The sequence below is a fragment of the Neolamprologus brichardi genome, chromosome 23 (assembly GCF_056152115.1).
Source record: "Neolamprologus brichardi isolate AB-2024 chromosome 23, ASM5615211v1, whole genome shotgun sequence".
Classification (NCBI taxonomy): Eukaryota; Metazoa; Chordata; class Actinopteri; order Cichliformes; family Cichlidae; genus Neolamprologus; species Neolamprologus brichardi.
In genome coordinates, this window is record NC_142125.1 from 41,431,295 (window position 1) to 41,446,068 (window position 14,774).

Below are 14,774 nucleotides of genomic sequence, written 5' to 3' on the forward strand. Positions count from 1 at the left end.
AAACACTGAGTTGACCCGGGAAAGAGAAAAGCTTCACGGAAGTGGACAAAAATGCAGGCGCTCGAAAGTTTGGAGGAACAGTTAGCTGAACAAATTGCGTTACACCACAACCTTTATGACCCTGGACACAAGTATTACAAGAACCCGCACGTTAGCATCAAGTCGTGGCAAGAAATAGCAGCCGCCCTCCAGACAGAGCCCGACAAATGCCGGGAGAAGTGGAAGCAACTTCGGGACAGGTATGTTCGGGCCAAGAAAAAGTTCAACAGCAGAAGCAGCCAGCCAGCGAGACCAGCGAGAACCCCTCCGCTGCTGAAGTCCCTGTCGTGGCTGGACGGGTACGTGAAACACAGGAATGCCGTGACGAGGTACACAATAGAGGTACGAGACGCAATAACTTCCAGCTGTGCAGAAAAATAAAATTAATAAAAATAAACAAACTATAAGAAGGTTTGGGGTTTTTACCATTTATGTGTCCTTAATAGAGTCCCGAAGACTTCTCATCCTCCCCCGCAGGGCCGGCCCAGGTGTTGGAAGACATGGCTAACCCTGTAAGTGTTCCTGTTTGTGTGTGATGTTTTGATGCCCTTCACCTGTATGTTTAGCTATGTACAGTCATAGCGGAAGTGTTTGGTGGTGTTACTGAATCTCAGTATTTTTACACTGGTGCTTTTTTCCTTTAGTATCCCGATAAATCCCAGAGTTCAGCTGCAGCATCCCCTGGACCGTCACCACACAACAGCAGCCAGGGAGGCGAAATACAAGTAAGAGCACAGACATGTGTGGTTCATCTATTATGCTATTTTAAATATGTTTGTTATAGCACTGTGTATAATCAGATGACAAAAACTTGGTTGCTTATAAACACTTAACAGAACCATATTTACATATGGAAAAAACGGGAATATACACATACACAAATGGAGAATGTAACATTACATTGACAAGGTGATGATGAAATAAACATAATATATGTGGAAATTAAAAGAATTAGGATTTATAAGAAGTTTTTGGAAAAAGTTATTAATAATCGCCTCATGTCAGATGTTTCTGCAAATTCATCTTCGCCCATTGAGGAGGAGATGTGGTCCATACCATACAGTCATTATGATAAGGTTAATAACTGCTTGATGATGCTTCCTTGACTAGTAATTTCCCATTCTGTTTCGTTGCAGTTGATGGAGTCAACTCTGCCGAGCCCCTCCAGGTCCGAGGGCAGCCCGACACGGCGCTGCATCACCCCGACCCCACAAAGCCGGCCTAATAAAAGGAAGGAACACGATGAGGACCACGCCACCACCTCCATAAAAGACCTGCTAACGGACTGCTCCAAAATGGCAGCATTACGTGACATGTGTGCTGTGCAAGGGGACGAGCTGGACGAGTCGCACTACTTTGGAATCGTGGTCGCAAAGGGGCTGCGGACGTTGCCGGACAAAATGCGGGCAGATGCCATGGCACAGGTGATGGTGCTGTTGAGCAACTTCCGTCAACAAGCTTTCGAGCTGCAAACAACAAACGACAACAAGAAAACCTGATGACACGTCTTTGTTGTTCTTTTTTTCATCCATTCTTACGCGTTGTTCTTAATATCATAAAACCTTTGCTTCCATCTTCTGCTTTTGTCTGTGAGGCTCGTAGAGAGACGCTGAGAGTTTCTCTGACAGCATGCTGTGAAGTGTGAGCTCGCTACACTGACTGTTGCTGACAGTTTCAGGACATTTTTATAGTTGTCAAGTGTTTAGTTTATACGTGTGCACATACATCCGCCAAGTCCCACAATAGCTTTATTACAAAAATACAGGAATTATAGCACAAATGTATATATTATATGTTTATATTAAATGTGTAGTGTATATTTATAAAATCTTTGAACTTTTATTTATAATTATGTGCTTTGTTTGTCTGGTACACTAGAAGACTGACTTTGATTCAGGAACTAACACTGTGACGATGATGAGAAGCAAGACAAGAGTTACCAGGATGTCGCCGCTCTTTGTAGTTTGTATAGACAACGGGAAAGAGCACTGTTACTACACTGTGCACACCATAAAACTGGCAAGTGTATCTTGATCATGGTCACTGTGGTGTTTTGCCACAGCGCCAGTCTGATAATAGCTGACTGCTCTGGCCCAACAAATCGTCTTAAATGTCGAGACTTTGTTGAATGTAAGTTTAAAGCCTAATGAAAATCAGGGTGGTATTGCTCGTATAAAGAAATTAGCTTCCCACTTTTCCTGTCAAGAAACTACAGAAAACAATTTGTTTACTGCAAAATTTTTAAATTTGAAACAGCCGATTTCTTAGTAATTACAGCAGTAATTTAACATAGTAGAGAAAAATGGAGAAACAGTTTTTGATACCCAAATGTGCACATCTCTGTGAAATTCCTAATTTATGTCTCATAATGTGAGAGCTAGCAGACAGCTGTTAGAAAAAGGAGAACAATGCAAAGCTTCTTTTCTTTTTTTCTTTTTTAATCTGAAAAAACAACAGGAACAGTTCAATTCCATTCATAAACCTAGTGTTGATAGTGTGATTACATATCCTAAATTAATAGCAAAATACTGTTCTGCCTTTTACAATGAACTGTTCAAATCCAGCCACTCATCCAGTCATCTACATATAATGTAATGAATATTAAGATTTTTAGGAATCACTCAGCTGAATGGAAGAGTGGATGTGATGCTCTTCTCACTCTGGGAGAAACAAGAATAGCCATTTTGAAACTGAAGTCCCTAAAACAACTTAAAGTCTCGAATTATTACAGTTATTAGATATCAGTGTCGTTTTGATTAAAAAAAGCTAAAAGGATTTCTGTCATTTGAGACTACAAAGTCAAGTTTGCAATTAAAACCCATGAGGCCTGCTGTTAAAATAGCTTTAGGACTAGCCATAGAAATTTTCTACATTTACAGAATAAATCAGTTTTTGTATTTCCTAAATATTTCGTTCTTGTTGTTTTTTGTTTTTTTTTGTTTTGCTCAAAAGCGAAATGCAATCAGGAGCGTTGTCACGAAGCTTTTCCTGAAGCTGCCTCCACTGAGTGAGCAGCGGCGCCCTCTGCAGTTTGTGTGTGGAAGTGCAAAAGCTTACAGCACCTGGTATTCCCAGGCGGTCTCCCATCCAAGTACTGACCAGGCCCGACCCTGCTTAGCTTCCGAGATCAGACGAGATCGGGCGTGTTCAGGGTGGTATGGCCGTAAGCGAGGGAAGGCCGCTAGAAAACACCTTTTATACTTGGCAAATGTTACACACTTTCAAATATAGGATTGTGCTAAGCGTCACATGTTACAGCCAAAACATTCAAACCTTTCTTGTGAACTGCAGCTTCAACACTGAGCTGCAAAAATGCTTTTCCCGCCGTAACGTCACCATAATAACACATGTTCGTTTGTCACAGCACAGTGTTAAAGTGACAGAGAGCACACAGTGTGTTAGGACCATTTGGAAGTCCAACATTTTTGTGGTTTGGACAATTCAACTTATATACAGGACATCAAAACGTAAGCATGACTGTGTCATCACAGCATGTATAAAAAGGCTGTTTCTGAAACCGTCCCTCGCTTACGGCCATACCACCCTGAACACGCCCGATCTCGTCTGATCTCGGAAGCTAAGCAGGGTCGGGCCTGGTCAGTACTTGGATGGGAGACCGCCTGGGAATACCAGGTGCTGTAAGCTTTTGCACTTCAACACACAAATGACAGTTTAAATATTGAAACGGATCTGAGGCACTCTTTAAGCTCATTTTCTAATAGGATGGTTAGTGAGTCTTGTGCAAAGAGCTCTTCCACTGGTGTAGTAATGTCAAATTCTTCAAGCGTTACATCAATATCACTGTACATGCACAGAGCACCTGTAGATGTTTTTGTGCAAACACTCACAATTGTTTATGACGTGAATATTGCAGCATTAAGTATGCATTATAACTGTGCTGTCATGTGCAGGTATTAAAAATAAAAGTAGAAACTAATCAATATCCTTCACTCTAAATTGTTTTTTAAATCCCAATAAATGGGTTACAGTATCTACATGAACCCCGTTATCGAGGAAGCCTCTCACTTACGGCCATACCACGCCTGTTCTCATCTGATCTCTGAAGCTAAGCAGGGGCGGTCCTGCATAGTAGCGTCACCTTCACCTTGCTCCATGTTAGAAACTCCATGATATCGTGTTCCCTGCTCAGGGTAGCACACTGATGCGCATTTATTCAGTATTCTTCGGGAGCGCAGTCGGCAGCCAATAAGAGTTCAAACTCGTTGCACATGGGTGTCAGGTTGACACTTTGCCGGCTGCACAAGGTTAACAAGTTCCTCTCTACTGAGCCCAGACGGACTAGCCATAGACATTTTCTACATTTACAGAATAAATCAGTTTTTGTATTTCCTAAATATTTCGTTCTTGTTGTTTTTTGTTTTTTTTGTTTTGTTTTGCTCAAAAGCGAAATGCAATCAGGAGCGTTGTCACGAAGCTTTTCCTGATGCTGCCTCCACTGAGTGAGCAGCGGCGCCCTCTGCAGTTTGTGTGTGGAAGTGCAAAAGCTTACAGCACCTGGTATTCCCAGGCGGTCTCCCATCCAAGTACTGACCAGGCCCGACCCTGCTTAGCTTCCGAGATCAGACGAGATCGGGCGTGTTCAGGGTGGTATGGCCGTAAGCGAGAGAAGCCCGCTATAAAAGACCTTTTATACTTGGCAAATGTCACACACTTTCAAATATAGGATTGTGCTAAGCGTCACGTGTTACAGCCAAAACATGCAAACCTTTCTTGTGAACTGCAGCTTCAACACTGAGCTGCAAAAATGCTTTTCCCGCCGTAACGTCACCATGATAACATATGTTACACTGTAAAATATAACGTGTTGTTTCAACTTAAATATATCAGGTAAAGGGCTGCCTTAAAAATTTAAGTTAAGTCAAGAAATAGAGTTTGTTCTTGTAACACAACCAAATGTTATGTTGATGAAAAATCACATGTTGTCTAAACGTTCGTCTTAGTTTAGTTGACTGAGATTTGTTAGTCAGTTCAATTCCTTTAATTGTCATTTTTACTTAGGAAAACCCTTTCAGCTAAATTAAAATAATCTATTGTTTAAACTCTTGTCCTAGTTCAGTTGACTTGGGTTTTTTAGTTAATTCAAATACTTTAGTAGTTCTTTTAACTTAGGAATCTATTTTAGCTTAACTAACATAATCTCTTAGCTAAGTTGATTTAAGTTTATTAATTAACTGAGCTCCTTAAGGTAGCTGAGTGAACTCGTAAATCAGTTTCATTTTAATTATCAGAGTTGATTGACTGGATGTAAAGAAAAATGTGTATTGAACATCTTAAGTTTTTTTTTTTTTAGCTTTCCAACATCCATTTCAGCAAAACTACATGTTAGGTTGATCTTAGATCTCAGGTTTAAATATCTACATTCCTTTAAATTAATTTTCTGTTGTTTACAGAAAAAAAAATAAAAACCCACAGATTTCATTAAAGTGTATCTGATCAATTCAGGCAGAAAGTTTGTTTTAAGAACATGACAAGACAATTACTCATGAGCACCCAACATTCAACATTTATTGTGCCATCTTAGTCATCTGAGAAACAGAAAAATCAGTGACGTAGCTCATCAGGCTCACAATCCATCAAAACTCAAAAGTTACTCCCTGTGAAACAATAAATTTGAACTTGGTCTTGAGCCCAGTTTGGGTGAAGATTAAATTCTGACCAATACTCTAGGAGCAGTAGTGACTCTTGTGAAGTAACAACATAAAGTCTGCATTAATGTAATGTATCAACGGGATACTTGCTATTTTAGAAAAGTTATTCTTTACATTTGAAAAATTTTTAAACTTCCTTGTGCTCAGCCACACCTGTTAGCATAAAACTTGAAATATTAAAATAGTACAAAACCTTTGATAAGTGACAGTAAAGATCAGTTTATAACAACTAAGAAATCAAACTCTTGTATTTGTCTTCATTTACAATTGGAACAAATTCCACAGAACCAACATCTCTGAAAATGATTGCACAATTAAAGGCTCAATTGCAAAACAAAGGAAAAACTACTGACTTGCATGAGATAAGTATCTGCAGAGTCCACCATTGTTGTTCACATAAGTTTCTTAAACCATGAACAAATGAGTAATTGTCTAATCTGGAGTGTGAAGTGTAGTCATTTAGTGACATACAAAAGTTGCAAGAATAAAAAAACAAACAGTAAAATGAAAACTGTCCTTAACACTAATGTATGCTGTGAGCATACAATTACAGTTCTGCTTGGCGTTCTGCAAGAGTCTGTTTCTTAGACCATGCACTAGTGAGACGCACTGCCTTCCACCAATGTTCATTAGGCTGTTCTGAATGACTTCAAAGATGTCCTTAAATTCCTTTGGATAGTCTATGTTGAGGGCAAAAAGAAGACCCATCAGCATGGAAATGGCACTGACATCCCTCAGATTAGACAGGATTACTGCCGCCTCAAAGACAACCAACACATCGATGATGTCTTCTTCTTTCACCATCACAATGCCAACTTTCATCCTCGCAGAAAACGTGTCTTCAATACCTGTCAGCTATAAAAGGGTTCAAAGACAAAAATAAAATAAAATTACACAATTACAATTACACAATATCCCTCGTGCTTAAGAATTCATGTCTTTCCAAAGAAGAGCCATACTGATGCCTTGGATGATGCTGATTGGCTTTGGGTAACACTTATTAGTTGTTAAAGTTTTTTCAGAATGAGATATGCACCCCCATGTTACAAATCCATTTCTTGCTTTAAACAAAGACCATGTTCATAAATAACTGAGCATGTCTTCAGTTGCAGAATTCAAACAAAATTTTCAATTTAAATGGTAAATCGCCTGTATTTGTATAGTGCTTTATTAGTATCTTAAGGACTCCAAAGTGCTTTACACATTCAGTCATTCACACACGAGTGGATGACTGAATCGTGGCTCAAGAGTTGACAGTCTGTCTTATAATTGGAAGGTTGCTGGTTCGAGCCCTGGCTCCGACAGTTTCAGTCATTGTGTCCTTGGGAAAGACACTTCACCCGTTGCCTACTGGTGGTGGTCAGAGGGCCCGGTGGCGCCAGTGTCCGGCAGCCCCACCTCTGTCAGTGCGCCCCAGGGTGGCTGTGGCTGCAATGTAGCTGCCATCACCAGTGTGTGTGAATTTAAATCTACTTATGCTAAATATTGTCTCTAAACCAAATCTGGCTGAGAATACATGAAATGTGCAAACTGCAGCTACACTACAGGATCATATTGTGGCTCCATAGACAATGCTTCTTTAACCAGTTTATTGATTGAAGTTTATTTTTTCCCCTTCTATTAACAGCATAAAAAAGAGCATATAGACATGGCTGAACAGGTTGCATAATTGGCACTGAATATCAACATCCACCTTTACCCAGCTGCCCAATGACTCTGGGCCAGTAACCTTTAATTGCTTACCCAGTCTACAGTCTCTTTTCCAGGGTCCAAGACATTTCACCAAAGTATACTGGGGGGGCCCCCACTGCAGCCCCTTAAATATCCTAATATCTCTGCCATTACAATATACAATGTGAGAAATCAAACGTAAAGCTGAAGTGAACAGTACAGCAGCGAAATGTCAAAGACCCTGGTGAAGACATGAACAAACACAAGACACTAATAATATCAATGCTAGCTTGCCAGTTAGTTTCTCTGAAACCCAGACCATCTCCACTGTCAAAGATCTTGTAATAATACATTTGGTGAGGAAGAAGTACACATGTTATCATGTGGCATCTATTGTTTCATAGATGCCACATGTTTAATTTAAAATCCACTGTGGTGCTGTCATTATTAAATTTACTAAAAGAAACAATGCTAACCTTCGCAGTCTTGAGAGTGTGTGAGGGATCTTCCTTTAGAAAATGAGGTCCTCTGTCCTCTTCCTTTGTGTAGGGCTCTGGTCAAAGAAGTCAAAAAGAAAACAAAAACACTTTTTAAACAGTGTTTATGAAGCATGTAGACAGCTCCAAATTCACAGCTTTTTGATACATAATTCCATCAATATATGACTATCATTGGAGAATTTTGAATCAGGCTTATCAGGACATTCAAGTAGAATATGATATCCAACCTACCACCAATATACACAGTAAAAGTTACCATGCTAAATGTCCAGTTGTGAAATATGATGACAGACTTTACTTATCAGCTTTCTTTCAATGAGTTCATCAGTTGAACTGGATAACCTAAAACTTAAACAAAGGATTAGATTTCGCAGTTGAACACTTACATCATCACCGAAGCATTTTATGAGCCTAGTTAGCCCTCCTATGCCGCTCTTGATTTTGTCCATAATGGTCAAGCACAGCAAAAAGGAAAACTTTCAGGTCAACAGATGTAAGACGGGCAAATTCTGCTTCAACCTGAGCAACAGAAGAAGAGGGGTGAGGAGTACAGGCAGAAAAGATTCTTTGAGACCCAAATTTAAGCAAACCGTCATCTGAGGCCCATTAGAGAAAACACAAACACACAAAAGCAAACAAACAAAAAGATGCACTTTACCTGCCGTTCAGCGAACAAGGAAGTTCAGAGAACAATAAGCTCTGTCTTGAAATCTTTTAAAGTAGAATGATTGTGAAAATGACTTATGTGATGTAAAACTTTAGTAAACGTGTGATTAAAAGAACACTGAGTAAAAGGTCAAGTAACAGTTTCCTTATTCCTCAGATGTTTATCTTGATGAGCAATACTGTTTTAGTCCAACTGCCTCATTAAAGTTACACAACAGGCTTTTTACATTAAAGCCAGCAAGTCCATTACATACTCCCTTTTTATATCTGAAATAATGTGCACATTCTGTGTATATGTAGTGGACAGCAATTTACCCAAAAGAGTGCAAAGTTTGCAAGTCCACCTCATTTAAATGACAAACCTGCAGTTATGGATGTTATTACAACCACAAGAACCTAAACAGTCTGCTCCATTGCTTTTGTTAACGAATCATTTGTTGGTAGCACGTCTGAATATTTAGTTTATGCCACCTGCATGCGATCATCAATAGTGCAATATTACTTCTTAAGAAGTACCCTGACACTACAATCTTTATATCATTTGTTCTACAGAGCTATTAAGTTACAATATAATCTGTGGTGTTTCCAGTAGGACAAAATGCACAAATTGTAACTTACCATTTGACTCCACTGACAAAAATAAATCCCCAGCATCAAGTTTGGCTTCACAGACCTAAAATAAGTAAAATAAAAATATATGTTATAATTATATTGTTTTCGCTATTTATTCGTGTTTTCTAATTTTCTAACAGATAAACAATGTTAGTTTTCTTACAATACAGGGAATGCAGTTAAATTAAAAGGTAAATTATGCAAAAAAACCCCCCAAAAAAACAAAAACAAACTTTTGCAGTATATCATGCCAAAAATCAGTGTCTCAATTATTTTATCACTACAGCTCTTTTAGTATGGAAACTCACACAATCTGGTCATACTGATCACAAGAGTTCAAAAATAAGTTAAAATAGTGAGCTGTTGTTAAGCATAAAGCATTTCAGGGTAACAAATAACTGCACGATATAATTAAAGCAAAAAATAAACACACTGGAGGACTATCTGATAAAAACTAATATAATGCTGGTTTGTAGACCATATTTTGTCTCAATCCTCAGTGCACTCTTGCAGCTTAGCATGCAGCAGTTAATAACAACTTAAGTGATTACATAGGGGTAAACAAATGACAACAAGCATAGCAGTCCTGCCAAAAAGTTCTTTTTGAACCCAGTCAGTTATTGGAAATATTGCCAAAATGAACTTCCACCAAAATACAACAGCCTGTGAACTTGAAAGAAATTTAGAAGTACAGAGACAATATGAAATAAGCTTTATTAATTAGCTGAGTTAGCTTGCTAATATTGCAACAGTAGTTGAGTGTACAACCTTAAAGCTAGCGGCACAATACTTGTGATTTGGTCAGTGCCACATTAAACCCATAAAAAAGGCTATATGTCAGTTTATTAGGTCAAATTGGGTCATGACACACAAGCTGGACCTTGTCGGCTAAATTTACATTAGCTAAAGCAAACATTTCGGTAAAAGAGAAAACCCACGTCATGCCATAAATTCAAAACATGTTCCAACTTTTGTAGCTCTCTTTCCTTATAGTTATAACCAATGTTACTCACCTTGAAAGCATATTCCAAAGAAGACGATTAGAAAATGTCCAAGTAAAGTGAGCATGTCGTTAACCGCCAATTCCCCTTCTATGTTATAACAACAACTTCAGTCATCTATCGTCAAACTGATATAGAATAATATGTTGAAATAACAAACATCTAGAATTACATTTTACAGTGTAGGTTACTACCCTGGACCTCCCTCCTCACGGGTCTCACCCTCGCGTCTGAGAGCAAGTGGGGCAGCCAAGCCCAGAACATACACGGCCCTCAGCCGGTGAGAGGCCTTAAACCCCACTTTCTAACTAAATACTAAGTTAGGGGACCCTGTGCTGCCAACTCCTCAGTAAGGAATATCGCTATTGGCTGTCCTAAAAGTCGCTAGAAGTTGCTAAATGATGTCATCCCCTAATTTGCATAATTGGTCATGCTAATATAATTGTAACCTACTTTGTTAGAGAAAGAAATAACATCATGGAAGAGACATAAAGTGAGTAAAAAACGTCCTAAATGCATTTAGAATTTATTTAGAACTACAAATTAAATTTCTTTTAGCAATTATTGTTTTTTAATGTCACAATTCCAACCCTGCTCCTTTACCCGGGCCTGAACCGGCAAAAGTGACCCGAAATTGGCACTCTGGGGGAGTTACTTTGTGTGTGTGTGTGTGTGTGTGTGTGTGTGTGTGTATATTAGTAGTTTTAAACCTTGTGATCCACAAAGCAGCATAACAGTAAAAGAAGAACTGACTGCGTTACAGTCAGTGCAGGAGCAGAGGCTTCGCTCATGCGTGATTCATTTGCAGTTTGGACGCACAGGTGTGAACATCTCCTGCCCTAATAGCAGCTGGGGGAGGACTATCCTCCGCCTGTGAGCGCTTTGGTATGGGTGAGGTGCCCACGGCAGCACCGCTGCTTGTTGAGAGTAATAATAATGCATTTTATTTATAGGCGCCTTTCAGACCCTCAAGGTCACCGTACAAAAACACATGATCAATAGCAGCAAAAAATATATTAAACATGGTAAAATAAAATTTAGACATAGACAGTCATAAAAGTATAAAAGCAAATATAAAAACAGAGCAAGGTAAAAATGGACTAAGACAGATCAGGTGTATGCAATTCTAAATAGATGAGTTTTGAGACGTGATTTAAAAGTGGTGAGACAGTGTGTGGTCCGGAGAACAAGTGGAAGTGCATTCCAAAGTCTCGGGGCAGAACAACTAAAGGCTCTGAGTCCAATGGTTGTTATCAATGGATAATGAATGTCTGGTTGGAACTGTAGTCAGTTTTGATCTGGTGCCTATTAAAATGAATTCTGTTTTATTGCCATTAAGTTTAAGAAAGTTGTGAGTAAACCAGACCTTGATTTCACTTAAACAGTCAGAAATGGATGTAGGTGGGAGAGTAGCTGTAGGTTTTGAGGATAGGTAGAGCTGGATGTCATCTGCGTAGCAGTGAAATTGGATGTTTTGCTTCCTAAAAATATTACCTAGGGTTGGGAGATAGATGATAAAAAGTAAAGGACCCAGGACAGAGCCTTGGGGTACACCGGAATTAACTGGAGTAGATACTGATCTGTGAGGGAGTAATTGAACAAACTGTGAGCGGCCAGAGAGATGAAAGAGGTAAACCAGGCCAGGGCTGTACCATTGATGCCAATAGATGCTAATCTGTGAAGAAGGATGAGGTGGGAGATAGTATCGAAAGCTGCTGTAAGGTCAAGGAGAATGAGGATGGAGATAAGTCCAGAGTCAGCTGCAAGCAGAAGATCATTGGTGATTTTTACGTTAGTTAGTAAGTTAGTAATTATGGAAGATAGCTGAGTTATTGTGGGAAGTTTAAAATTGGATAGAGAGGATGCCAGCTGAGAAGGACAGAAAATGCAGATAGAACAATTGACCATATCACAGGACGAGGGGAGTTGCTGATAAAGATTCTCAATCTTGGTTGCAAATTTGTTGCAAACTGTGTGCATGCATACACAAAGAGTGTGTATGTATGACAAAGATATCTGGGGTTTTAACAATATTATGCAATGTAGTAAACAACGTGAGAGTGTTTCCTTCAGCGGATTCAATAACAGAGGTGTAGTAGGCAGATTTAGCATAATGAATAGCTTCTTTATAATGTTGTATATGACTGAGATACATGTCTTCGTGAATAGTAAGTCCTGTTTTGCTGGAGAGATGTTCCAGGCGGCGTCCAGTAGCTTTAAGTTGGCAAAGTTCAGATAAATACCATGGCACAGAGCGAGAGAAAGAAACAGTTCGAGTTTTTTGGGGAGCCAAGGTATCTAAGAGGTTGATAAGTTCAATGTTATAGTGAGATACCAGGTCGTCTATGAAAGCTGAGGCATCAATGGTAGGTAAATTATTAATGCCATGGGAAAGAGCTGATAGTTCAATGCCCCTAATATTTCTAAAAGTAATTGAGCGGTTTTGTTTATTTTTGTATAGTGGGAGACTAACGCTGAATAAAACTAATTTATGGTCTGAAAAAGGCATGTCCAATACAGCACAATTCTTTGGGGTGACACCTGTACAGCAAACAAGATCCAAAATGTGTCCTTTGGAGTGTGTGGGAATGTCCATAAGAGCGATATATGTTTTCACATCAAAAAGTCATCATAAAGAAGTGTCCAATAACTCTAGAAAAAGTTGCCAGATTTGTCGCTAGTCACTTTTTAGAAAAAAAGTCTCTAGTGGGGTCTGAAAAATCGCTAAATATAGTGACAAAGTCGCTAAGTTGGCAACACTGAGAGGACCTAGCTTCTATCGGATATTTATATAGAGATCCTCCATCTTCAAACTGTATTACCCTTTAAGGACCTGCAGTTCAAAAAGCACCCCTCCGACAGTCAAACCCATCTGTTCTCTGATTGGATAGTTAAATTTGTGATTGACATGATATTGACCAATCAGCTGAAAAGAAGAAAAATAGGGTCAAAATTCATACTTGTATTCACACTATTCACACGTATTTTTGGCTAAGTCCTCACACAAATCTTTTTTACGCACACACAAATTCTTTTTACACATACAAATCCTGATTTACAACTACAAAATATTTATGAGCCCTGTTTTTTTCGTGAGATTTCGTCCTGTGTTGTTTATTATTTGGGTGTACTTTGTGTCCCCTGTTTGCTTTGTTATTCTAAGTAAATAAAATGGAATTTAATCTGGTATGTTATTTAATAAATTTATTTTTATGTGTTTATATTATAAATAAAACTTTATTTATATATTTATTAATGAACAAAAATGAAATGGAAAAAAATGAAATGAAAAATAAAATACATTAAAACTCCTCAAATAAAATAATCAATGATGCGTGTGCTTGTACTGCCGTGTTTTGGCAAAGATCTGGCTTTCCTCAGGTGAGAAGCACATGAAAAGAGAAAAAAAGTGAAGTTGTGGCTGTTGAAGGGCTCTCAATAGAGATGTGCACTGTCCGAAGGTCTGAGACAGAGTTAGGAATAAGGTTATGGGTAGGGTTAAGTTAGGATTAAGGTTAGGGTTTGGGCTGGAATACATGGCTGGAATGTGTGTTATCATTCTATTGGATTCCATCCAAAATACGGTGCATATCATAGGGGTGCGTAAGGTTATCTTTATTTATCTTTACATTTTCTAACTAATTTTGTAGTTTGTAACTCAGTTATTTTATAATTAATATAATAATATTAAATGGATATTTTAGCAGTGGACCATGAGACCAGACTGTTTGACGCAATCCTTTTTTTTTTTTGCCTGTTCTGTTTGGTTCTTTAGCTGTCAGAATTGTTGTCTGACAGCCAGGAAGGATTTACTTTACCAAGTGGAGCATCACGGCCTTGCCATGTTGTTCCATTTGATTGACCTTTGTTGTTACTATTTATTTTTGTTTTATTTTATTTTCAGTTGTTATAGATGGGGCAGACATGGCTGGGGGATAGGAAAAGGAGAAAGAAAGATGAAGGAAAAGAAAAACAGGAGAAGTGGGACAGTGAGAAAGGGCACTTAAAAAGAAAGAAATCTCCCGGATCACCCGTTGAGAGAGAAAAAAAAAGGAAAAAAGAGAAAACAAGCAAAGAAAGAGCAACATTATAAACACAACACCATCACAATAATCTAGCTAACAGTAAATAACAGTTAATACTAAATATTGAATGTTGTTGTGGAGCATGCAGGATTGACAATTTGCTTTGAGGTAGAAGCCAAGAAAAGTGTACTTTGTGTCTATGAACAGTGAACACCCATGTGCACACCTGTATGGATGAGCACGCTTGTATTCGAAAGGTTTCTCCATGTAACGATCTGCTAGAGGGTATGGGGAGCCATAGCCCAGTCCCCCAGGGCATGAAGCAGGCATGGAGGAGATCCAGGCCCCAGAGTGTGAGACCCCAAGGAGGACCACCGGAGGGGCTTCCATGCCACCCTCCTGGGAAGAGTGAGAGGATGGCAGAGGAATGGAGAAGAAGCGGACTGGTTCCAGTTTTTAAGGACAAGGGAGATGTGCAAAACTGTGCCATATATTGAAGCTGCAGGAAAGAGTTGGTGAAAAAAGTTTACGGAGAGAGAGGTGACCATTGTAATCGGAAGGTTGCCGGTTCGAGCCCCGGCTCCGACAGTC

The 14,774-nt window shown here is 39.0% G+C and overlaps 1 protein-coding gene, 1 long non-coding RNA gene and 3 other non-coding genes across 5 annotated transcripts; 2 read left to right on the forward strand and 3 right to left on the reverse strand.

Annotated features, from left to right (window-relative positions):
• Positions 1–42: 42 nt before the first annotated feature.
• On the forward strand, positions 43–2,888 carry LOC148096476 (uncharacterized). The gene is made up of 4 exons (XM_087836192.1): positions 43–381; positions 486–551; positions 684–764; positions 1,176–2,888. Exons 1-4 carry the CDS (start codon positions 52–54, stop codon positions 1,536–1,538), a joined length of 840 nt encoding a protein of 279 aa, XP_087692318.1. The 5' UTR covers positions 43–51; the 3' UTR covers positions 1,539–2,888.
• Positions 2,889–3,089: 201 nt separating this feature from the next.
• Positions 3,090–3,208, reverse strand: LOC148096477 (5S ribosomal RNA). Its single transcript, XR_015717274.1, has one exon. It is a non-coding gene; the product is annotated as a 5S ribosomal RNA (ribosomal RNA).
• Positions 3,209–3,565: 357 nt separating this feature from the next.
• On the forward strand, positions 3,566–3,684 carry LOC148096478 (5S ribosomal RNA). Its single transcript, XR_015717276.1, has one exon. It is a non-coding gene; the product is annotated as a 5S ribosomal RNA (ribosomal RNA).
• Positions 3,685–4,542: 858 nt separating this feature from the next.
• Positions 4,543–4,661, reverse strand: LOC148096479 (5S ribosomal RNA). Its single transcript, XR_015717277.1, has one exon. It is a non-coding gene; the product is annotated as a 5S ribosomal RNA (ribosomal RNA).
• Positions 4,662–5,577: 916 nt separating this feature from the next.
• Positions 5,578–8,254, reverse strand: LOC148096480 (uncharacterized). The gene is made up of 3 exons (XR_015717188.1): positions 8,136–8,254; positions 7,856–7,932; positions 5,578–6,563 (listed from the first exon to the last, which is right to left on the reverse strand). It is a non-coding gene; the product is annotated as an uncharacterized LOC148096480 (long non-coding RNA).
• Positions 8,255–14,774: the final 6,520 nt, after the last annotated feature.